Raw genomic sequence first — 26,361 nt, forward strand, 5'->3', positions numbered from 1 at the left:
AGAAAATATTTCCCATGCAAATATCAAAGAGTTTCCAAAATTTTCCTCTACCTCATACGTTTTAAGATTATAAAAAACTATATGTGTATATGTGTCACATATACACATGAGTGCAGTGACTGAGGAGGCCAGAAGGGGGAGTCAGATCCCTGGCACTGTAGTCGAGGTGATTGTGATCCACCTGATGTGGGTGCTGGGAACCAAACTGGGGTCCTCTGCAGGTGCAGTACCTGATGTTAAACTACCAAGCACCTCTCCAGCCTCCACCTCACATTTTCAAGACGGTGTTACCACTCTTTACCTTCTTAGTATTTCATATCTCAGTTTAGAAACTTCACTTTGGATAATCCAGAGATTATCCAAATTAGGGGTTTTAGTCTGCAGATGGATTGATTCCCTGAGTTATCCCACTGTTAACTGATTTTCTGGCTGTGGCATTATGGGTAGAAGCTTGTCTGCTTAGAAGCACCTCTGAGATGGGTGTGTTTTCTTTTGTCAGCCACTCCCCCCTCAGCTTTTAGAATGTCCCCAATGGCACGGAAGAAGCTGCATTCTTTATTGTGTGTGTGTGTGTGTGTGTGTGTGTGTGTGTGTTTGATGATTTAATGAGTCTGTATAACATGGACTATATTAATTTCTGATATTCAAATGTACAATTTAACACACACACACACACATTTTGAGACAAAAAATTTCTCTGTGTAGACCTGGGAGCCCTAGAATTAGCTCGGTAGACCAGGCTGGCCTCGAACTCAGAGATTTCCCTAGCCTTTGCCTTCCAAGTACTGGGTTTAAGGGAGTGAACCTCTGCTCCCAGAACATCTTAAATGTTTCTTAAACTGATGCATTAGTGTTTAGATGAGTGTACTTAAAGCCCCCAAGTGTGATCAACATTCTGTCTACATCCTGTGCTTTGCCATTGTTACACATATCCCAAGGTGGTTTTGCCGAAGGGGAGGAGAGCCCACCGCACCTCTTCTCCTTCGGCTCCCATCCTTTGGTGACTTCTCATCTCTGCTTTAGTGTTTGTGTGGCTGTGGTGAAGAACCCTGACCAAAGGCAGCAAGGAGTGTGTGGGGCGGGGATACCAGGGCGGGGCTTATTCGGCTTACAATTTATTATAGTTCTGTTTGTGTGGAAGTCAAGGCAGAAATTCAAAACGTCACTCCCCAGGGTCAAGAGCAGACAGATGGAGAAGTACCAGGTGCCCAGAGCCTGTTCCGTCTCACCAGTCATCGGGGAATGAGAGCTAAAGTCGTAAGGTAATGCCGCGGTCCCACAAAAAGGCCGAAACCTTTGGAAAGATTAATAGTGCCAAGTGTTGGCAAGGACGTGCACTCAGAAATGCCCCCTCCCTCGTAACTGTTTGGCTGTTTTAGATAGGCCTCTTAGAAAACTGTGTTCCATTATCTCCTAAATCTGAACGTCTTCACACTCTTTGACCCAACGGTATCGCCCATAATATATACTCGGTAGAAATCTTTGCATGTTTATTCACCAAAACACACATCCAAGTCTGTTCCCAGCCTCATTATTCAGTAGCCAAGAACTGAGAACAGCCCAAATGTCCTCAAAAGGAAGCTGAAGAGCTGGAATCTGTTCGTATACAAAGGCATTGTCAAGCCGCTTGTTACATAACGTCATGAATGGCTCTCACAAACACAGTATTGAGTGACAGAAACCAGACCCCAAATATGCAAACTGGTTCCATTCATAGAACTGAAGGGAAAAAGCTCATTTGTTGGTGACTAGAGGGCTAACCCACACAGCGTCTCTGCCTGCTCAGAACGAGACGCTTTTTTATCCCATCGTGCAGGAGGTATACAAATGTGAGGCCCCGGATCTGATATTGGCTGCATCTGTTGAGACCTGACTAGTGCGTCAGTTCTTAGTGTTGAGCACTGTTGCTACAAAACACTGAGGTTTCCTCTGCCAGAATCTGGCGCCACCTTAAGAGTGCTTGCCAAATCGCAATACCAAACACTGACAGCAGGTGGCGAGCTTTATCCACGTCTGTGTCGAACAACACTCCAACATATTTAAAGGCCCAGTTAAACTCTTCGGAGATGCCTTTGGTTATAATAGAGTTGTTTCCCATCCTGCCACGTCCTTCTTTCCTGGTTCTTCGCTCTGACATTTTCCATAGAACTTGTGTGTTTAAAATGCGCGGTTTTTGTTTGCTCTCTTAGCTTTGTGTTCTCACGGAAAGGGGAATATTTTGTCCAAACAGACTCGCTTTAGAAAGAAACAAGGCTTTGCCTTTGGACGTGTTTGTAGTTACGCTTGAACTGCGTGGCATTTTCTCTTCTGAGTCTTGGGAATGGAAGGCCAGGGGAAGGTCTTGGGCAGCCTTTGGATCTCTGCCCTTCTTAAAAGGACATCTTTTAGTGTGCCTCTTCTCCTTTTATGGTGCCTACCAGGCAGGCCTGGCACAGATAGTTAGGGCTGCAAAGTGATTCCCGCACAGACTCCCGCCCCTGCAGGAGGTCTGGGGCGCCTCCCCTCCGTGCCCCATCCCTTCTCTCCTCTGCTACAGCACCGCTGAATTCAGTAATGACTTACTAACTTGCAGAGTGTCGAAGTGTTTCTGAGTTGTTTCCATCAGAAAGTCTCCAGCAAAAATGGGACTACTTTCCCCCAGTGCTGAGCACTGCATTCTGTTCTGGGAACTCACACAGAGCTCCCGAGGTGGATACTTACCTTTATACATTCAGGTGAGTGGGCACCAATGCATGGCTCTCTTTCAAATAACAAGGTACCGTCGCTGATGGTGACCCACTGACGTGATGATCCATTGCCACGCCCAGCTTTCTCCATGGCCATGTGACATCATGTTTGGAGTCTTCCCCAGCTTGGCCTATGAACACCCGAGTCACCCTGCTGTGCTGAACTAACCCAGGAATGAGCAAACACGATTTTTTTTTTCCTCAAGCGTCAAGAGGGCCATGTGCCAAGTGTTTCTAAGCAGGGGAACAGGATGTGAACGTGGGCTGTGACTCAGGGCCCTGGGTTCAAGTTGGGGTTCGTTCAAACCACCCCACTGGGAGGACGCGGGCACCCCCCCCCCCTGCCTCCTGTGTGTCTCACTCTCCTCCCTGGCCACTACACAAAGAACAGGATCTCAGAAAGTGGCTGCAAGGATTAACTGGGTGCTAGACCACACACATGGTGGTCCCTTAAAAAGAGAGGAACAGGACAAGGACAATATGGAGAAGAGAAGAGGGGATGGCAGGGGAGAGAAGAGGAGAGGGGAGGGGAGGGGAAGGAAGGGGAGAGAAGAGGAGAAGAGAATAAAAGGCACAATAAAAGTTACTGATACCTTCTGTGGAAAGTTCTTGAATACATTATTTATTTCACCCTCAGTCCTTACTACAAGGTGGATGGATACTCTTATATTCCCATTTGCATAGGAGCTAAGGCCGAAAATGACATCTCCCAAGTCACACCGTGGGGAAGTAGCCAGACAGAACCTGCTTGCTCCTTCCTTCCTTCCTTCCTTCCTGCCTTCCTTCCTTCCTTCTTCTGTTTGTTTGTTTTGAGACAGGGTCTTACTATGTAGTTCTGGATGCCCTGGAACTCACTGTGTAGACGAAGTTGGCCTGGAGCTCACAGAAATCTGCCTGCCTCTGCCTCCTGAGTGCTGGAATTAAAGGAGTGCACACCACTCCCTGACTAGAGCCTGCTCTTTCAGATCAGTGCCCGGGCTGCTGTGCACAGTTCAGAGTAATTCACTAGTGCCGACTGGAATTCTGGCCATGTAATCAACAGCAACCCTCCGCCATGTGTGGAAAGGGGCGCAGATGCAAATCTTTTCAAGCGTGGACTCTTGGAAACCCCACTTGTGCTCTCTGAAGACTGGGTACTCATCATATTGTTCCCACACGGAAGCACAGCGTTCTCACCAAACCCCAGAACTTCTAAGAGCAGACTCTGCAGCTTGAGTAACCCGAAAGGAGCCTGCTTTGTTGAGCGTGCACGGAGCGAGTGGGCATCCCTGCATTAGATGTCATGTGGATGTCATGTGACTGGGGATATACTTTCATTCAATAAAATACGCCATGGTGTAAGTTGTGAACCTGCCAAGCACGCTGTCGCATTCTGTTGTTCAGAATTCTCTGTCTTTCCGTCTGTCTGGTGTTTCCTCGAGCTACCGAGCGCACCACAAACACAGTAGATGGTAAATCCCCAAACGTTCCCCACAGCAGATAGAAAGGGATCGGAAAAGGTATTGCCGCCCCAAGGGTCACACAGGCGGAACCGGAGTCAAGGTTACCCAACACCAACTGCTGCGTAAGTGAGTTGCAGATAGAGGAAGACCATCGCTGAGCTGGTCCTTGATATAATCCTCCTTCAGTTCCTTTTTAGTAACCACTTGGCGAATCTCGCACGAGTGTGCTTTCCCCTTTGCCTTTGAGTTTCAGAGCGCTCTGCGGGTGCATTAGCGTGGGAGCCCCATTTCTGCCTGTGTCTGGTGGTGAGACCCTGTAATAGCAGGCACCACCGACTTCACAGGGCGACAGAAAAGGCTTCCTTCTGTGACACACTGGTCAACAGACTGTTGTTCTAGTTTGTCTTTAATAAAGTATTTGAGGCACACAAACTGTAGATAGTGTTATCCAGACTGTCCTGTGCATGGGGACACACACAATAGAAAGTCTTACAAATGGAAACCTGCCAGGTGTTCACCACAATCCCTGTAGGCATTTACCTTATTAAGCTGAGTGTTTTTTTTTTAAATCGTGTATGTGTATAGCTGAGTATATGTGTTTCCTTTTCTATTTCAGACTTTGTGTTTATGTTTCAATCTGTAGCTTGCTTTTTTACCCCCTGATAACAATCCCCATACGTTTTGAGATGTATCCACATTGATTATTCTAATCTCTTCATTTTGGGTGATTTTCCTTTGAGCTTTGCCTGATGTAGACCTACTATGAGCACTATTTACATGATCATTACTATGTCTCCCCAGACTCATATGCAGGGTCATGTCTGAAGTGTCAGGGAGGGCAGCTGCCTCTGTGGGGAGCATCCCCGCCCTCAGCCTTACCGAGTCCCACACTTCCCTTCTGTTATTTATGTCCTCGTTAGCAGGCTGCATGAATTCATGTTACTCCCCAGCTTTGCCAACATTTAATGTTGTCCAGCTACTTATCAGATGCAAATACTGTGATTACTTTCCCTGATGCTGAGATAGAGCATCTCTTCAGGTTTCCTAAACATTTGGTATTTCTGTCCTGTGAACTATCTATTCACATTTTTTTTTTTTTTGAGACAAGAGTCTTGCCGTGTTGCCTTAACTGGCCTGAAAATTGCTATGTAGACCAGGCTGGCCTCTAACTCATCGAGATATGCCTGCCTCTGCCTCCCACGTGTTGGAATTAAAGGCGTGTGCCGTCACGCCTGGCTTATTTGCATCTTCATCTTCTGGCACTGTTATTTGTGGGTTGCAGGTGTTGTACGCACCCTGGAACACAGTTCGTCCCTTCCGCCTTCCTTGTGCTAGTCCAGGGCCCAGGAGTTTTTGTTATTAATCCTTATTTGTGTGAGTGGCTGGGGATCAAACCCAGGGCCTTTGGGATGCTAGACAGGCGCTACCATTGAGCCGCACCCCAGCACTAGGAGTTTGTTTTTACCGTGACTAATTCACCTGCCTTTTCTGTTCCACCACGTGTCTCACAGAAGAGGCACTTCCCTCACCGAAGGTGCGAGGCTCCTTGTGTCTGTTCACCCATGCCATGGGAGCTGAAGCATCTTCTGGACTAAAACGGCCAGGTGGAAAGCAACACAGGAGGGATCCATGTCTTTCATTAAGAACTTTGGACCTAGGTTGGAGAGATGGCTCAGCAGTTAAGAGCACTGGATGCTCTGCCAGAGGTCCTGAATTCAATTCTCAGCAATCACCTGGTGGCTCACAACCATCTATAATGGGATCCGATGCCCTCTTCTGGCCTGCAGGTGTACATGCAGTTAGAGCACACGCATACATTTTAAAAAAATTGAACCTAAAGTTATTCCACGAGAGAAACAGTTCCAATAGTCTTAATATTTTGAAGACTAAAATTGCAAATGTCACTTATTCTGCTTGCTCACCAGCTTATAGGCACATGTCATTGTCCTAAGAAACTAAGACTTTTTATAGTCACCTCTACTTCTAATGTTAAGCTAGCATTTTATATATAGCGAGAGCTAGCAGTTATATAGAAGAGACTTTGGGAAATTTAAAATATCATAAGCAAGAATAGTAAACCATTCACAATTCAGTTGCTCAGTGAGAATGATCACTAACATCCTCATGACCATCTCTGTGACATCTCTCTGTGCTGTTGTGCCTTATAGATTAGCTATAAAAATCTCTCGTGTAGCAGCTGATACACAGAATAGCTTCAAAACCTGCTGTTTTATAAAAGACCATGAAATGCATGTGTGTCTGGGCTAATGAGGTTCAGCATTCACTTCAATGGCTCTCTGGCATTCTACAGTGTACTCTTACTGTGACCTGCAATCACTGTTCCCTGATGGTGGGATTGAAGTACTTTGTACTTTAACCTATTATTATAACAAAACTAAGGTAAAAATTCTTGTGTGTTTCTCCTGTCATGCTGAATATCTCTTCAAGATAAACCCCTGTGCTACCAGCAGGGTTAGTGTTGGGTGTGTGTGTGTGTCCATATTTGTGCGTCATCTTGGTACTGGGGAGTTTTTATTCAATTATAACCTCCCCAAAGTTAATATATCATATCATCACCAATACTAGAAAAAGTATCTCCCTCCCTCCACCTATCCCTCGCCCCTCCCTCTGCCTTTTCAGTCTCTGTCGTATTCCCTTGACACAGGATCTCCAGTAACCTTCTTGTTTCTGCCTCGGAGCTCTTGGGTTAAGAGTGTGCGCACTGTCTTTGATTTTCCACTTGGGTGCTGGGGTCCAAACTCAAGACCTTATACTTGCACAAGTACTCTTGCCATCCCTCTACCCACGATGGGCAGGATTTTTTTCTGGGTTTTTGAGACAATGTCTCCATAGAGCTCTGGCTATCCTGGAGCTCACCATATAGACCAGGCTGGCCTTTTGAATTTACAGAGATCCTCCTGCCTCTGCTTCTCTAGTGCTGGGATTAAAGGCGTGCGCCACTTTGTCCAACAAAAAGTTGTCCAAATTGTCCAACAATTTCTAAACAGATCAGTTATCAGAAGCTCAGCGTCCTGTATGATCGTCATCACTGAAACACTGTATTTCTTTAAAACACCTACAGAGCTCTTACTAGGTGTCGAGACCCTACTAGCTATTTTCATGACTATGAGCTAATTTAATATTCATAATGCTGTTGTTGCTCTTAGTTTATAGGTGAGGAAGATGCTTACAGGTGCTTAAAAGTCATGACTCTGGTAAATGGGAAGCCAGTACTTAAGCCTTTCTGGTCAGTCCAGAATCAACCCTCCTGACCATCTTGCTCCGCTTCTTTCTGGAGGAAAAGCTTAGTTTTCCAGAAAACAAACCTGGGCTCCAGGGTCCGAGAGGCAAATCCCATCAGGCCAAGTAGAGTTAGAATGGTAACTCATTTCAAAATAATCCTCTGTGTTTTGGTTTTGTTTTGTTTGATTTATTTTTTTTAGGGTGTATCAAGGTCAGAAAAGATCAAAAGAAGCTTTGCCCTACTATCAAAAGGCTTTGGAATATACTGAGACCATCAGGGATGAAAACAGTTTCGAGTGTGTACCAGTGCTAAGGGAACTGGCAGGTGTGGAGCAAGCCCTGGGATTCTACGATGCTGCTGTCAATCATTTCTCACGGGTAAGGTGCCATCCACTAGCCAGCCACCAACGCTGTGCTAGACACAAGAACCATGGCAGCTCTGAAAAGGCCTGGCCCTGTTATTTGCTGAAGATAATTAAAACGCTTGGTCAGCAGAGCTGTTTAGCAGATGTTTCTTATTAGAGAGCAAAGCAGGTGAGTGCAGGGTACTGGCCCCTGCTGCAGGCTGCGTATTCCACGGACAGCCTGGGACTATTTCTCACATGACATGTAGAATCAAGTAGTGTTCCCACATGAAGTCTCTTTCTCTTTATTAGTTCCTTTAGAGTTTATGCTACTAAACTGACTGATACGTTTGAAAGGGGAAAAGAAGATATAATTCTTATTTTTTTAATAACGTGTATGTGCGTCTCTGTGAGTGTGTATGTGTGTGTGTATGTGTGTGTGTATGTGTGTGTGTATGTGTGTGTGTATGTGTGTATGTGTATGTGTGTGTATGTGTGTATGTGTGTGTATGTGTGTGTGTGTGTGTATGTGTGTGTGTGCCTTTGGAAGCCAGAGGTATGTATCCCTGGGATCTCGAATTATAGGCAATTGTGAGCCACCTGACATGGGTCCTGGGAACAAAACTTAGGTCCTCTGCAAGAGCAATATATAACTGCTAAGTCATCTCTCCGGCCCATGACTTGACCTCTTAATTACAGTCTAAAATCTTTGCCTGTAGACATTTAAAGGTGCATTGATAGTTGTTATTCCACTTGTCATTGTGAGACTCCTTGGCATGTGCGTCATTCAGGGTTCTCCAAAAAAAAAATAGAATATGTACATTTACTGCAAATAGAATGTATAACAAAGGAGGGAGGGGGAGAGAGTGAGGGAGAGAGAAGGAGAGTTTTTAAGGATCTGGTTTACATGCTTTGGGCACTAGCAGCTGCAATCCTGCCAGACAAGCTAGCCACCTAACAAAGACTCAGGATGTATGGCTCCTTCTCTTTTGTTAATATATAGATCACCTGGGGAGAGGTGTTGATTCCAAGCTGGTGACTTAAGTGGCAGGTGTTTCTGTAGTCCCGTGTCCCCCAGAAAGAGAATATCAATGAGTTTCCACCTTGGTTTACCTGGGGGATAAAAGGTGTTTGAATAGTAAACGCGGGTAGATCTTCAGGAGTGGATGAAGCCTGAGATGTTCTTCCGATATTGATGTGTGAACTGTGTCTCATTATGCCCCGCGCCTCCGTACCGGTCCAGTTAGGGAAAAATGGTTTTTATGTTGGGGCCATGGACCCTGACAGCGTAGAACCACACAGAGCAGCTTAGCTGCCATAACAGTCCTCCCTGCCCATCGGATTCCTCTTTCCCTGCCTGAGCCTGATACGATCGTGTGAAGTTTCTCTTTAGCGTATTCATGTCATAGAGTTCATAAGTTGCTTTTCAAATATTATTCCTTAAACTTTTCCATGCAAAGCATTGATTTTTTTTCCCTTTGTTTACTGATTTCTAAAACTCAAAAGTAATCTATCAAGTGATACTATGTTCGGATTAATTCAGCAAGGGCCACAACTTGTGGCAAAACTCACTGGAATGAGAAAGTGGCTTCTACAAGACCTGGTATTGGCAGTGTGCATGCAAAGATTTGAGTTCAGTATAGAGAGGCATCGCTGAGCCATGTTCCACAGTGTGCTAGCGCACCCCCCCCCCCCGGCGTCTCTGGGTCTTTCTAGAAAAGGCTTGTGTGCTTAAATACAACCGAGATATGCTAGTTAAAGCTGAGCAGTTGGTTACATTGTTTTACAGTGTGGTAGACATGCCAGTGTGGGTTTTTTACTTGAGAAGGGAAACCTAATAGTCTGTGAGGGACTGGAGTTAGGCAGGCCACAGCACAGGAACCAATGACGTACAGAAATGCATGTGTCTCAGAGTATGAGCCAGGACAGGGAATCCCATACGAATGTGACTGCAGAATGTCAGGGTTTTTCCCTCTCAGGAGACCTTGGCGCTGCATGAGTGGGAAATGAATTTGCTGGTGCCTCTTGTTTGTGAGACCGTAGTCACCATTTATAGTACTTCCTATATTTGTTTCCCCATCTGTCTATATGGAAATCCCTATCAACACACACACACACACACACACACACACACACACACACACACACACATGTATATATGCACGTGGTCAAAGGGATGCCTTGGAGGGGCCAAAGACCGACTCAGACAGTGCGCATCTGTCTAGATGGATGACTTCATCACCCTGTTGTGTTGTTACATAGTTTCCCCACGGGGCAGTAACTGTTTTCTCTCTTTCCCCTAGTTAGCTTTCTATAGTCTGCTCTCTGTCAAATATCTCTCTGGGTCTAGCATCTATTGATAAGTCTTTCCTAATACATTCTTAACAATGATAGTCGTAGAACACTGCTTTTCTGTTTTATCATTCCTTCTGCCTTTAGGAGTAGCCCTCACTTTCTCCCCACTAAATAAGTAACAAATACATATCAAGCGTGTGACAGAGAGACATAACTGGGAATGGCATTGGCTTTTGAAACCTTAAAGCCCACCCCCCAGTGACACACTTCCTCCAACAAGGCCACACCTCCTAATCCTTTCCCAAACTGAGTGTCCAACCTACAGGCCTCTGGGGCCCTTCTCATTCAAAGCACCGTAGAGTGAGGCCCCTAGATTAAGTCCAGTATGTTTTGGTGGTTGTATATTATTGCAGAATGGATTGCTATTTTTCTCTCATTTTTAGTTCTGCTGTTCTTCAGAGTTGCCTTTAAGGGGCCCATGCCATTGGTGTTTCTAGACATTGCATAAGAATACCAGTTTCCCCATAGCCTAGTTCAACAAAGTGTATTGTCAGGCTTTCAAGTTAGTTCCAATCTGACGGGTGAGAAATGACATTTCTATATAGCTTAAATTTGCATTTCTATTTTTAAAACTGGAGTGGAATATCTTTTCATATGTTAAAGGCACTCTAATTCTTTCTGTGAATTGTCGTTTTGTGTGACTTATATCACTTGCCAATTTATAAACAGGATTTTTTGATCTAGCCTTTCATATCTATTAAAGGCTCTTTACATATTACAATATTGATCCCGGTACCCATAATATATGTTGTAAATATTTTCACCCAAGTTGTCATTTGTTTTTAAATTTTGCTCATATTTTATTGAGATCGTATATTTGTACAGCATTAAAGTTATTCTCTTAAAGTATACAATTTAGTGGTGTTTGCATTGACAAATTTTTACAGCCATTATCTAGTTTTGTAGGGTTTTTGAGATTACTGCAGCCATTAGCATTAATCTTCCATTTCTTCCTCCTAGAAACTATCTGTTTACTCTCTGTGTGGGTTTGCCTGTTCTGGACATTTCATAGAAACAGTCTGACAATATATGGCCTCTTGTGTCTGACTTACCATAACCATGGTTTGTTCCTATCTAGCATCTTCACCTTAGTCATTGTCATGTGATTTACTGTCTAGATAGACTAGATTTGTATCAGCTTACCATTTGATAGACATCTGGGTTGTTTGTGCTTTGGGGCTGTTATCATTAATGCTGTCTACGCATTTCTATTCCAGTGTCATACAGACAGACACTTTGGTTTCTCTCGAGTGTAAGACTGGGAATAACCACTGAGTCAGGGGAGCCACCAGGCTGTTTTCCAAAGCGACCTCAGTGTTTTCTACTCCTACCAATGAGGTGCTCCGATATGAGGGTTGCCCCTCCTCTATGTCCTCACCAACACATCTTGTCACCTATGGTTTTTAATAGTATTTGAAATTCTTTTATTTTTTTAAGTTTCATTTTACATTCCAACCACGGTTCTCCTTCCCCCGCTTACTGGCCCCCAGTAGTCACTGATAGAGAAATGCATGCTTTTTAATGTCCATCTGTCTTGTGTATCACAACCTTGTCGAGCTTATTGGTGACGTTTTTCTAATTCATTTGTCTCTGTATGTTCAAATTTCTATCTTCTGTTGCATTTGGATTTTGAGTCTGAGTTAGAAGAGTTTCTCTCTACCTGGGTTCTAGAGGAAGTCACTTGCTTTTAGAATACTTGGCACTTTGATAGTTAACTATTACTTCTGTTTATTTTTAAGGTTAGTAAAGGTTAAAGAGTATTTTAAATAAAGAGAGACTTGGCAAATCGAAAATGCCATTGGATTTGAAGTCAGAAAATCAGGCTTGGAGTCCAGACTCCCTTCAGTTTCCAAGTTCTGTGATTATAGACTTGTCCCCCGGCCCCTTAACAGCAAATCCACAAAGGTGCGCGGCGTCACAGAACTGCTCCGGGTTTCAGAACACCGAGTGCTGTGTGAGCTCTCAGGCCTGCTGCCAGGGTGAGCTACTTCTCCTTATTAATAGTAATTATTAAACACTTATCACTGTTCCCCTTTTCTTGAGGAGATTTACCTGAGGTATGGAAAGGAATGGAGTGGTCACAGGTCTCCAAGGAAACCACGCATAACCGGCATTTATTAAATGCACACAAAGAGGTTCTGTTCTCTTCCCAGTTGGTTTTCTTTCCTCATTCCTTTGGAGTGAGAGGAACACACACAGAGAGAAAAACGTTTTATTTTCAGTAGAATGCAGGAAAGTTCCACAGTATTTTAAGAAGTAGCCCATTAAGATGGAAAGAGTGAAGGAAATCCTGCTGAGCCACTCCACGAGGAAAGTCCCGGAATTTTAAAAGACTGCGGCTCACCTGTCTGCCGCCTGCGGCAGGGCTGAGGAAAACAAAGCAAATGCTCCATTTTGTGAAACTCCTCATTGACAGATTTTGGCAATCACACCTTATTTTCTTATCTAAGGGGGAAAAATCACAACACTTGGTTGCTGTGGGTGCAGCTGCTTGTGGTTTGTTTGCAGGGGATGAAGACTGTGGCCGCGCTGGCTTGAACTGATGTTTTGACTCTGACACTTGAGAGGCATATTTCTCCTGTTCAATTTTCAGAGCTGCTCACTCACGAAAGTAGGAGACTTTGGTTTGCAAAGCACTATGAAATCAGAACATTTGTCCGTAGGGTTGGCAGATGCGGCTTTGGTCCCCACCTGTGTCGGCCAAGGGCGCTGACAGCTGGAGGCTTCCACCTCCACCTACCTCTGGACCGTCTGTGGGCGGCAGCACTTCTTCCTCATCAGCTGGGCATCTGCTGTGGATTGACCACGAGTATAATTCATTTATTCGAAATAATCTGAATAAGGCACTTTAAATTTTTTTCAATTCTCTGAAAAGCTAGCAAAGGTTTTATCCTTTACGAAAAAATCTAAGTGTGACATAAATGTAGGAGCCATAAAGGGGAAGACCTTGCTCTTAAGTAACGCCTGAGAGTCTGCCCCCGACAGCCCCCCGCAGGCTGAGGTCAGCTACCCATCTGTGCTCAGCAGTTCAGTCAAAGACAACGGTGAAAAGCAGAAAAGGAGACATGATCAGTGTGGTTACACAGAAAAGGAACAGGGATCCAGTGATACCCCTGCCTGAAATGGGGGTCCGGTTCAATTGGGAGGTGAGGAGTCTGCATCACAAAGCGGCCTGGCCAAGCTGTGTCCTGCCCGTCGGCACTGCCTTGGCTCCAGTCTCCGGCAACGATGCCCGACAACTTGTAAATCTCTTTCCAAGAGACAAGATCCCCTCTGGCTGGCACCAAAGCTCTTCCCTTTTCCTTCTTGCCGCGTGAGAGTCTTGGGCAATTCTATTGTTTCCGTTGTCTGCTAGCCAAAGGGAGGGGCTCAGAAGTCCCTTCAGAGAATCTTCCTTCCTGTAGGAATGGTGACAGGTTCTGCCAGCGGTGCCCAGGGTTGACACTGCTTGAACGTCGTCCGTTTGCGTGTTTGCCGATGGTATAGATTGGGTGACAGAGTGGAAAGAAGATGGGGAGACGGGGAGATTTGACAGCGAGGAAAAACGGAAGAGTGCTGCTGAGTGACGGTTTCTATAATGTAAAGAAAGTCAAAGGGAAAATGTAGAGTCTCTCACACAATGTAGATGAAAGCGATAAATCCTAGATACATGGACAAAAGGCAAGAGCAGTTTACAGAAAAGAGATCAAATAGGAAAAGGCCATTTAAAAATCATCCTCAACCTCAGTCGTCAGCTATTAAAGATAGCTGTTTACCTGCCTGCCTACAGACCGGACGAGAGAGGCAAGCCCACGCTGTGATGGCACCCTTGTACATTTGGTGTGTCTACCGAGTGCGCGTGTGTGTGTGTGCGCGCGCATGCACATGCGCGTGTGTATACACACACACGTGCAGGAAGCTGTTCATAGTGATTGACTGTAGGAGTGGGAGCAAGGGTGAAACACGTAAACAGATTTTGTTGTTTTGTTTTGCTTCAGTTTGTATCTTCTTTTCCACCACTTAGGATTTTAAGGTTTTTAAAAGACTATAATACGTTTAAAATCTAGTTAATTTTTAAGAAAGCCTGTACTTGCAAGCAGAAGAAAATGTAAACCCTTGACATGTCTATTTTTGTGCTAATCCTTATAAACAGCAGGACTTCTCCCAAAGCCCTTTGGAGAGATAAAATTGACTTCTGGAGGAAAGCCACGAAGGACTCTCTGTGACTATTAAAAGAAACGGGCCTAGCCCAGGGCCTCCGTTTTTAGATGTCTACCCCTAGTGACTTTCCGTTCATCTAATTCCCCTTCCCCTCCCCCCAGGGGATTTCCCAGGACCATCTTTTGCTTGGCCAGGCCTCTCCAGCAGCCCTAGCCCCTCAGGAGAGACTTCCCTACTGGACCAGAGGCTGGAGGCCACCTTGCACTGTAATCTGACCTATCTTGCATAAGGATGTCACCTCAGAAGCCGAAGATGGAATGGCCATCTGTGGTGGGGCAGAGGCAGAAAGTTGGCCAGTTATAAATAAGCACAGAAAAGCTCATGCCTCAGGGACGCAGGGACACGGTGATGAATGGGCCTGAGCTTGTCAACAAAGGCGGAAGGTGGAAGACACAGGGATGTCTGTTCCATCCCTCACTTCCCCATTTCTTCCCTGCTTCCACAGTTCTCAGAAGCAGCCTGGGCATCCACATCCTGGTACCTCACCACACCCTGGCCACTTTCCTTTATTTCTTGGCAGAGTCTAACACTTAGCAGCCCCTTTTACTGACCCTTAAATAGTTGTCCATTACACTGATAAGAACGTCTTCTTTCTGTGAGTTTGGTTGGTTTGATAACGATTTGGGCCAAGACAGCATGCAGTTGAGTGTTGTCGGCCTTAGGCTGACTCTGTGCCCTGGGCTGACCCACCATGTGACCCTGATACTTCACTTCCTTGCTTGTAAGCAGAGACAGCATCTGTCACTGGTCCTTTGGGATTAAACAAAATAGTATATAATCTGATTAGCACCATACTTGGCAGATTAAGTACCTGCCCATAATTGGTCCCCTTCCTTCCCCAGTCTCTCCCTGGTTTTTGCCTTTGCTTTACAAAGAGACCCTGTCTGTTTATTGCTAAGTTGAGACTTTGTTACCAACCCCTTGTGTGTTTTTATTGTCTAGGTAAACGTATTCTAAGTCCACAAAGGTACCCTGGGCTACGGGTATACTCCCTCTGCACTTAGCTGTATCAGAAGACTTCTCTCTGACAAAATGGAGGAGACAAAAATCTATCCCCAGTCCCCCAGGTACCCTGTGTCTGAGTATTTCTGCATAAGTAGAAATACTGTTATCTTTTTTTTTACTAACCAATGAGTTTCCGCCTCAGGGAACACCGCACATTTTACAGATGCAAGGCATCAGGCCCACTTAGATAAGAGTCTGCCCGCCCTGGCTCTGGTTGCCTTGACTGGGAGACAGATCTGAGTAGAGGACTCCACGGCTTCCTCCAGACATGCACCTGAGATACTAGAACGAACACCCACTCTGCTATTTGACAGGGACTGAGGAAGATGGCCATGGCTACTCTCCTGAATAAGGTTTTTTTTTTCAATAAATGTGCTTGGTTAGTGTGAGAGACTAAAGGTTATTTGTTGTTTTCTTAACCCAGTTGATTTTAAAAGTCCAATTTGAGGCTATTTAGCATTCTGCCTCAATTTTAGGATGACAGCTGGTAAGGATATCACTATAGGATACTGAGGAACATAGATAGATAGATAGATAGATAGATAGATAGATAGATAGATAGATAGATAGATAGATAGATAGATAGATAGATGTATGGATGGATGGATGGATAGATGGATAGACGGATGGAAGGAAGGAAGGAAGGAAGGAAGGAAGGAAGGAAGGAAGGAAGGAAGAAAGAAAGAAAGAAAGAAAGGAAGGAAGGACGGATAGACAGAAGACATAAGGGGGAACCCCACCTGGGGAGGTTAATGAATAGAGATGAAGGAGTTGCTGTGATGGCCCCTATAGAGTACCAGTGGGGTCCAATGCCTGAGCGGGACTCGTGTCATCGTCATGGTCACCACTTCCTCGCCCTCCAGTGCTCTCACTCCCAGCGGCAGGGGTGTGGATGCGCTCCTTTACTTAGCATTGTTCTAAAGTTGCAGCTGTGCTCCAGTTCAACAGGACTGCAAAACCGCCAGCCTTGTCAGTTGCTTCTTGTGTTCCTATCCCTCTCAGGCCTTGTCACCTATCCTTCATGTCCCGTGGAGGCCCTTCTGCAGCAGCCAGGTGGAAGAGGAAGGGGGAGGGTTGGGGGTGCAGGGGAGTAGGCGTCCAGGCTGCTCCACCAGCTTCGCGGGAGAAGTGCCACTCCCATGGATGGTATTGTGCAGAATAAGAAGGGGTCCTTGAGGAAAAGAGGGCTGAAGATCACTGGGGCTTGGATGTCTTCATTTCTTTGTAAGTTGCCTTTTTTGTGTTTCCGACCTGTAGCCAGGTTAATATATATCCACAGAGATAAATTAGTGTACAAATAAACCAAACTACATCTGCTTCCCTACTAACGGATACGTAGAAGGATCCCCATTTTCACCGTCTCAGATTAAGCTTCTGTGGATGTGAGGGTTTCGTGATAGAGGGTGGACACGCGGAGGGCACGCGGGGCAGCTGAGCAGAGCACTAGAAGCTGTCTCGATGCGGTAGAGTCACAGCTCCTGAACCTACAGTGAGCAACTAATGCTGCCTTCAGGGGCGCAAACAGAACCTGGGCAGTCGAGCAAGATAGCACGGAGAGGAAAGTGTGTCTGTCAAATGCCGGAGAGGCACAATGTGCGTTGGGACATTTGTTGCTTTAAGGTGTTCCTTCTAGTCCATTCTATGTTCTCTGTGCTGTTTAGTCCTGCCCTGCATCCCAGAGAGGAGGCAGTACGGGTTCACAGTTCTCTGACTGACAGTCACAGAGTCTGGACCATGGAAGGACAGTAGGGAGGATTCCCTGGGTCCTCCCTGTAAGTCAACGGGGCATGGAAGGAGATTAGGGTGCTCACCCTGGGTCCTCCTACAGGTCACCAGAGTGCTGAGAGTCGCTGGTCTTTACTTACCACTCATCTTTCCACTCACAGAGAATGTCCCTTCTTTGTTCTTCTGGTGTAAATAGTAAAGACCTTGGCCTTGGGACTGGACACCTGAGCATGAGATCATTCTATTGGTTAACCTGTACACAGATGCCTTCAATATCCATTAAAAATTATAAAAGTTGGGACACAGAGAGGAAGTTAGCTAAGTGCAAAAACATAGTAAGACGCGTCTGTATGATTCCACAATCCAGGCACCCCACATTTTTGTGGCTCATCTGTGATCCTCTTTCAAACTGAAACCAGCTTGATATTTTTGTGTGTGAACTAGTGTTAGCACAATATCTGGCAAGTAGAAAACACTTCAAAATTAAAATAACACTGAGCCAAATAGGAATAAATTAAACGAAGCCAAAATGAATGGAATTTTTACTGAATAAATGAGATGCTAATTTGACACATTTTAAACACCCTGGGTGTTCTGCACCCCCCCTCCCACATGTGATTTTAAAAAGCTTCCTGAACACTAAGTAATAAATTCAATCAGACACTGAATTTATGAAATATATGATCAGTGTTTGCTTGTATAGTATCAGCCTCTCACGCAGGAAAGCGTTGCGGTCAGGACAATCGTGTGATGAATTCAGAGCTCCTAAACCAATGGTTTTCAACCTGTGGCCCGCCACCCCAGTGAGGTCGAAAGACCCCGCGTATCAGATATTCTGAGTGTCATATATTTACATTGTGATTCACAACAGTAGAAAAATTACAGTTATGAAGTAGTAAAGAAGATAATTTTATGGTTGGGGGTCACCACAACTTGAGGAACTGTATTAAAGGGTCACAGCATCACGAGGTTGAGAACCAGTGCCTTGAGCCTTTGGGACCCGTTTTCTTGCTATTGTAAATGGATGTTTAGTGTTGTTGTTCTTTTGCTACTGGAAGGTGTCACTTTCAGCCTCCAGGCAAGAAGCAACTTGTGATCCTTCCAGAACATGTAATTATTCATTTGAAAATAATTGTGATGGGAAAATTTATTACCTTTCCCTGCATTGTGACGGCAATAGAAAGGAAACAGAAAACCTTGGCAATTTGAGTTTTATTCAGTCTGAAACAGCATATGTTGGTGTGTTGAATCTCTGTAAAGAGCTCTGGAAAGCCTTCCTGAGCATCCTGCAGTGGCCTCTCCAGCAATGGGCTGTGGGGGTGAATAGCCAGGAGGACGTACAGTCTGCCCACATGGTGTTTTTCTTTGGGGGGCAGTTTTACTCTTTCTTTTCTTTCTGCAAACACCAAACCCTTGATAACTTGATTCCACCCTTCAGCCCTGTGGTCTGAATGGCGGTCCATGAAACTGTGTTTTGAAATTGCTATTATTTCAGTATTGCAAATCAGAGTTTAAGAACAGTTTTTTGGTGCCAATTTGAAACTAGTGACTGCTCTGGGGCTTCCTCAGCTCCCTTGTTCAATTCTTTCACAAGAATTCTAGTAGTGAGCAAGGTTGTTTTATATCCAAGCCTTTCTGCTTAAGAACTCTGAGTCTTCCAACAATGCCACCTGGGGTGGCTGGGGCAAGCAAGCCCAAGCTTTGGCTGCTCGGATTTTAACAAATGAGGCAACATAGCGTTGCAATACCACCTCTCCTTGACTGTAAGCTTGGAGACACATTCAGAGATGGGAGTGCTCCTTGGTGCAGACCAGAAGACCCCACTAGGATGACTTCCTCTCTTAAATCATTGCTCCCGCCCATGTGCTGGCATCAGTTGGCCTTGTCTCACACCGTGGCTGATGGATGAATAGCAACATTTAGGACATGGTACAAAAGCAGAATTGGAAGCCTGCATATGAAAGCCAGAGCTTACCTCCACTCTTTACTGTGAGATATTTGGACCATTTATTCTGTCAATGTCCCAGTATTGTAACCCACTCTGAAGACTGCCCACCCAAATAGGAAGACAAGTTTATGTGGGTCACCGTTTTGAAGGTTGGAGTTCATGATGCTTAGTTCATGGTGGCCAGAAAAACCAAGGAAGACCCTAGAGTCCCATAATCCTCTCTCAGAACACACTTCTAATGGCCCCAAATCTCCCACCAGGCCCCGGCTTCTTTAACAGTTCCAGCACATCTCAGAGCACCCAGCTGGGAACCACGCCTTTAACACAGGCACCTCTGGGGAATATTCCAGACCCAGTCAGCACTCTCAGTTTGCATACGTAAATTGAAGATCATAGAAAGTATCCTCAAAGTAAGTGTTGCATTGCAAATGAGAACTAAAGTACAGCTTAAATCTCAGTGCTTGCTGTCACATTCTGCCTGCCCAGCCTAGTGTTTTCCTCTCTGTGTTGCTCCATGGGGTTTAATCTTCATTGCTAAGATGGCTGGATTTAGACTCCTAACAGATACACCTCTAGGCATGTCTATGAGGGGGTCTCATGTCTCCAGAGAGGAAACGGAGAGAGCAGGAGACCCATCCTCAAGTGGTTGACTCCTCCCACCCAGTAGGGTCCCAGGCCAAGAAAAAGGGGAAAGGAGAAAGCCTGAGGAGTACCAGCACCCTTCTTTCTTCATAACGGAAGCACAGGGTGACCAATAGGCTGGTGCTCCTCTCACCATCCCTCCCATCGTGACATAGCCACTGTCCTGTGAGCTAGGGTAAGCTGTTTGTGTCCGTTATTTTCTCATAAGAGTAAGAAAAGTGGGCTGGAGGGATGGCTCAGTGGTTAAGAGCACCGGCTCCTCTCCCAGAGGTCCTGAGTTCAATTCCCAGCAACCACATGGTGGCTCACAACCATCTGTAATGAGATCTGGCGCCCTCCTCTGGCATGTGGGCATACGTGGAGGCAGAATGTTGTATACATACTAAATAAATACATCTTTAAAAAAAAAAAGAGTAAGAAAAGTAACGGGCATGCACTGTTTGGCAGTAGCCCCAAGCCGCCCACCGTCCTGAATGAGCACATCATATCAGATCATTTAGCCCAGCTTCCCATGACTGTCTGCAGCTTGCCCAGTAGGCATTCTTCAAGTGATTATTGGAGGGATGTAAACATATTACTCGCGGTCTTTTTAAATTTTAATTGTTACTTATTTGTGTGTGTGCGCGTCTCTGTGCAAAACACACGGGTGAGAAGAGATCTCTGCTCTCCTTCCTACATAAGTGTGTGTGTCTATGTGTGAGATCACCTGTGAGCTGCCTGATGTCTGTGCTGGGAATCGAACTCTGGTCCTCTGCAAGAACAGTATGTGCTCTTAACCACTGAGCCCAATTTTATTTTTTTCCGATTTGAAATGTCGACAGGGAGATGATTAGTAACGTTTTCTTTGAAGGGTTATATTTGATATTTTATTTGAACAGATTTTTTTTGTTGTGTTTATACAATACCATTTTTTCTATTGAGCGGTTTTAAAATTAACTTTATTACGAAGGAACTGAGCAGCTCCCCGTGGGTCTCTTGCAGAGTGTGCAGTCAGGGGAGCTTGGGGTTCTGAGAGCAAGCTGCCCCTCTGCAGGAGGATCAACACTGTGGCTGAGCAATAGGCCAGGAGTTGGGCTTGCCTGCTTCCTGTGCACCTCAATAGAAATTTTCACTTCTTGAGATTCTTGAGACTCTCCTCCCCTCCCCCACCCCCACATCTTGGTCATCTTTGCTGAGTCAAATGACCATAAGCTTTTAAAGGATTTATTTCAGAGATTGCCTCCAGCTGCGTTTTCCAGCCAAGTGAATTCTGCATCCAGGGTTCTGGCCTCCACCCAATGCGTTTCAAATTCCCAAAAGTCAATTGCACTTCTTCATCAATCATCCCTTCCAGCGTGCTGGAAAGTTCCTTGGCTTTCTGCTTATCACTGCTAGGATGGTTTCCCATTGCTGCTGCCAAGCAAGTAAACACCTTGTTTCTTTCTCTCTGTGGTGACAGGCACATCTCATCGTCCTGAGTAAAAATCCCTCCCCAGAGGAGGCTGCAGACTCTGCACACTTTGTTGCCCGGGCTGCTGTTGCTTCTGGGAGGCACGAGCAATACGGTGAGAACAGACCCCCTCTCTCCTACACAAGCGGCTTGGGCGTGTGTCACTGGTGGGTGAGGCTGTGGCATGAACCCTCTGCCCTGTGGCTCAGCTGCTGTGCAGCTTCCCTGGGCTTTCCTCTATCTGTCCTTTAACCTTTCAGAAGGTCACCCTTCATCCAAAACACCGCTATAAACAATGGGAATTCATGCACAGGCAGCCAATAGGGACATCTCTGCTTTTCCAAGGTGACTACTGTTGAGCTATGGGGCGACAGCTCTGAACTCCGAGCTCACTTGGCAGGGCTTTCGGCCTGGGTAAAATGTACACAGTGTCAGGATTTCAAAAGGAAGCTGCCGCTCAGTATGCAGTTTCTTATCTTGGCAGGAGAGTTAGAACATGGGATTTGGGGATTCTCCGCTCCACCATCCTGGCCTCCTGTGTGCGACAGGAAACACATTCTAGTGATTTTGGTGGGACCAAGCTATTCAGAAATGGTGTGTAGCCTACACAGAATACAGGTATATTTCAAGATATCAGATAGAAATCATCGTGACTAACATTGATTCCAGGATGACAGAAGTCAGTGTTGGAAGAGTGTGGAGTCAGTTCAGGAAGCAGGAGTCAGGGTAACAGGCCCCACTTAGGAGGTGAAGGGGAAGCCCCAAGGAGCAACCTGGTCCAAAAAGATCGTAGCCACGTAGGGACTTGGTCTGTGCAGGAGCTGGTGCAGGGTTCCATAGGTTACCCTCTTGTTTCCACCCACCTGGCTCGCCCAGCAGACCTGGAAGAGCCCGAGCAGAGATGGAAGGAAGAGCCAAGTGAATTGCTAGTCCTCCCACCACTCCCCCCCCCCCCCCCGCGCTTTGAGCATTCTATCTACCCAAGGTAGTCCAATGCACCTTCAAAACCGTCAAAGAGCCCCAGACTTAGACAGCTTTTTTGTTGTCTTACGCTCCATTAATGGGAGAGAGAAAGAAACTTCTGTCACTCTTAATCAAACATTGAAAATATAAATCTCACACAACCCAGATATCTATATGGACCCCAATCTCTACAGTAATCTAATGTCTAGACAGTGTGAGCGTATCAGATAGTTAAGGGAAACTTAAGCAAATGGCAGACGGCCGTTGACTATAGAATGAGAGACTACACAGAGCAGTGAGGACCACGGCAAGCTAAAGGAGCCTCTGCCTTGCTGTGTGGCTCTAGCAACATGGCTGCACGTGGCAGGCAGCTTTTATTGTCCAGAGAAGGAAGACATTTTGGATGTTCAGGTGAAACCTCCAATTGCTGGTTGATGGTAACTACCTCAAATGTTTAAATATTAAAATATTTGTTTAAGGTTAAAGTGAGTGTGGGGGCAGCTTTGATCCCAGGTAGCCCTGCGGTTCTATAAGGAAGTTGCCATGGCTCATAGTTTACCTCATCTGTGCACAACATGAAAGATAGAAATTTGGGGTCCAAGGCTTCCTTTATTCTGTTTGATTTTTAATCTCTTTTTCAAAATATATAAGGTTTTCTACCTTAACCACTTTTACATTTATGGTTCCAAAGAACTTAACACTTTTTTGATATGGTTTTGTTTTTGTTTTTTCGAGACTGGGTTTCCCTAGGTAGGTTTGGAGCCTGTCCTGGAACTCACTCTGTAGACCAGGCTGGCCTTGAACTCACAGAGATCCACTTGTCTCTGCCTCCCTGAATGCTCACCACCACCCAGCTAAAATGTATTTTTTTTTTGAAACAAAGTTTTACTCTGTAGCCTAGGTTGACTTCAAACTCAGTCAAGGCAGTCCTCCTGCCTCAGTCTCATAAGTACAAGGTGAACCACCATGGGTCCAGACCTGTAGCTTCTGTCGGACGTTTGTCATAAGGTGGGAAGAACTTGCTGTGGGAGTGTTTCTGTAAAACTGGAGGTCATGCCCTGCTTCTACGGGCTTCAGGTTAAAGGTGTCAACAGCAGCTTTGAGAGCACCGGCACCTGCTTTCAGTTGTCACTATGGTCAGAGCTGTTTCCTGCCGTATCTGCCTCTTCTCTCTCTCTCTCTCTCTCTCTCTCTCTCTCTCTCTCTCTCTCTCTCTCGCTCTCTCTCGCTCTCTCTCGCTCTCTCTCTCTCGCTCTCTCGCTCTCTCTTCATTGCTCTACACCAAACTGACAACTTCCAGGTGGGTACAGGAGCTGCTCTCTGTTAGACCCCTTTCAGATTTGGGCACCTACCAATCAGAGGACACCTGAAACACCTGTCATCTTGGTAACAATAGTGGCAATTTGATGGGAAATTCAGCCACCAAAACCTTAAGGTGAGGACACATCTTGGTTGTTCCTGAGTTAAGACAACTGGTAGGTTCTGAGCATTTAAAACGGGTAGAGGTAGAGGAAGACAATGGTCTCTTCTGAGAGATGACCCTAACTGACAGCTAAAAGAGGCAAAGGCTAAAAAACGGTCCTTTTGCCTGGAGGCTATTCTGGTTCTGAGCCCCACCCAATACACAGTGGACTCCCTTGTTGACTATAGGAAGTGAATGCTGGCCAACAGAGATGATGCACAGAGAGGGTATCGTTCCAAGGCGCTGTTAGACCCATCTGCTTTGCCCTTCATAGAATCGGTGATAATCCAAATTGAGTTGTTTTGTGTGTGTGTGTGTAGAGTTTATACACACACACACACACACACACACACACACACACACACACTGGGTTTGCCTCCCTTACAAAGTGGAGGTGATAGGAGCACCTCTATGGTACAGACGATGTGTGTACTAAATGACTCATCCCGGCATCGGACACACTGGCCTTGCTTTACTTAGCTCCAGTTTTAGATGAAGATTCTTAGTCAATAGAAAACGTGATTTTTTTTCCAAGCCATTGAGTATCAAGGTCTGCGCCCAGAGCGTCATCCCCAGATGCTTTTTTATCATTTGTTATACGTAAGAACTGGCCCTATACCTCCCTCCTTTCTTTCCCTACCTCCGTGCAAGAGCCTGTGGAGTCTGGAGCAAACATGGGACCTTGGATGAGTGAGGGCAGCCTAAGGACAAGGATGTAGAGAGCCTCTGGGAAAGGGTCAGGACCAGGCCTGCACAAGGTCTACCCTCAGCCCCTGGGGCTGACCAGAGAGAGCACTTCCTGATGGGCATCCAAAGAGCTCCGCGAGGTGTTTGAGGAGTGGAATGGCTGGAGAGTGGGCGGGGCTGGAGACAGGACAGGGAGAAGTGACTCCAGGACACAGGGAATAGCGATGGCAGCGGCGGCAGCAGCGTGAGAACTGTGCGCAGCCACTGCGCTTTCTCCGGCTGCTGTCAGTACCTTCCACAGCCCTAGAAGCGCGACCCCTCACCTCCAGCGTTTCAAAGATGCTCCCACAGCCAGTTCTTCCTACCAGAACGTTCTCTCTGTCGGGAGAAGCTCTTCCTGTCTGTCTCTGTCCCTCTTTCTGCACCAGGTCCAGAGGAGCCTGAGGGCTGCTCCTTGATTGGTCCCTTTCAGATTCAGCACCTGCCAATCAGAGGACCGCTATCACCCTGATGATAATAGTGGTGATTTGATGGGCAATTTGGCTACTAAAGCTAAGCTAAGGACATGCTAAGTGAGGATGCTGGCAGAGAAGCCCATGGGGTAGAAGGACATGCCACGCCTGTTGTCCGGTAGCAGTGTGGACCTCAAAAGAGCTGTGTAAAACAAACTCTTCCATGGCCCAAGTAAATCAGAAATGAGTACCTGTGTGGAGGAACCACCCCGCCCCCCGCAATTATTCCAACTGTTGAAGCCTGCTGTTGTCAGAGCCTTTGTTCCCTCGGTGGCAGATGAAGACAAGACTGGAAACCAAGTGGCCTAGCCAGCTCATGGAGACCCAGGCTTTGTCGTAGCTTGTGCCTGCAAGTGAGCTGTGCATGGGCCGAACAAGAACAGCCTGACGGGGGCCCAGGGATTCAACTTCTCTCTGAAAGCAGGAACAGGACAGACACGGAAGGCAGGGAATACAGCTGGAGACCAAGCAAGCACAGTCCCCCGCGTGCCTGTTATCTCTCTGATGTCCCCTCACATAGAGGAAGCCACCAAGCCAAGGCTGTGAGACTCCCACCCAGGGCTGAGGACTGCCCAGGCCTCTGCTGCCCCCTGCAGGAAGAAGGGAGGAGGACTACTGGGAACTTAGAGCGTCTATCCCAGTCTCCACCCCATCCCTGCCCCTGCTCTCACCCACCCAGGACTTTCTGACCTGGACTGTGATCACTTCTGGCGCCCCGAGTCCTAACCAGATCCTCCAGAAACAAACCTGCATGTCTTTCAGAGTATCACGGGGCAATCTGGCCTTTTATATTTTATATTTAAACCTGTTTGTACCTCACATAGACTTTTGGCTTTGCTTTTGCTTTTGGAGAAAAAAAAAAACAAACGTAACAACAGAATCTTTAAAAAGCCTAATTTCCCATTTGAGGATTTTCCCGTCTTGCCCGTCTGCTTCTGCTTTCTACTGGATGTCCATTGAAGGCACTGTCTGCTAAAAAGCGATGCCACTGGCCCAGACGTAAGGGTTTCAGGCCACATGCCGGAGCTGGTGCCTTTGCTCCGCGCCATCCTGCATTCCTCGCACAGACAAAACTGCCCTAGAAGTCTGGGAGGCTTGTGCTTGCGTGAAGATTCCCAATTCAGGCTGGTGGAATGTCACTAACCTGGGCCTGGCCAGCTTCCCAGAGCAGCCATAGACAAACTTGGTATTAACAGCTCTCCCAACCCTGCTAAGTGTCCAGGGCCTTGGCCTTGTGTTTATAACGCTTCTCCTTAAGGATATTAAGATGAAATGGTCCCCAGCCAAGTACATTTCAGTGTAAACCTTCGTGCTTCAGGGCCTGCTCAGTGCAGGCAGCCTTGTTTGGAAATGGCCCCATGTGGTCCTGGGCGCCAGCAGGCTAAGAGTTCTAGTTCTGTTGGAGCCTAGGGACAGGGATTTCTGAGTAACTGGATTCCCTGTGTACAATTTCTTCTATACAAATACATATATTTCCCGTCCCCCACTGGTCCTAGCCTCTCCCTGCATTTTGCATAGGTAGAAAATTTTTTTAAAAGGTGTTTCTGAAGATTTTTCTCTTTTAAAGTCTCCTTGACCTTCCTCGTCTCCCCTTCTCCTCAACTCCTCCTCCTGTGTCCTCTCTGCTCTGCTTGCCATGGGCACACCCCACCCTTCCTCTGCTCCTTGAACCTTGAGT

General features: G+C 46.2%; 1 protein-coding gene across 3 annotated transcripts in view; it reads left to right on the forward strand.

The window, feature by feature from the left end:
• The window catches only part of Ttc23 (tetratricopeptide repeat domain 23), a 72,838-nt gene that overhangs the window by 25,512 nt on the left and 20,965 nt on the right, over positions 1-26,361 (forward strand). For 2 of the 3 annotated variants that reach the window (XM_075952944.1, XM_075952945.1), the window contains exons 6-7: positions 7,612-7,789; positions 21,069-21,174. In XM_075952944.1, the coding sequence (XP_075809059.1) occupies positions 7,612-7,789; positions 21,069-21,174 (284 nt within the window). The remainder of the gene's footprint in view (positions 1-7,611; positions 7,790-21,068; positions 21,175-26,361) is intronic. The other variant, XR_012908309.1, reaches the window with a different exon arrangement.

This window comes from Microtus pennsylvanicus, chromosome 18 (assembly GCF_037038515.1).
Source record: "Microtus pennsylvanicus isolate mMicPen1 chromosome 18, mMicPen1.hap1, whole genome shotgun sequence".
NCBI lineage: Eukaryota > Metazoa > Chordata > Mammalia > Rodentia > Cricetidae > Microtus > Microtus pennsylvanicus.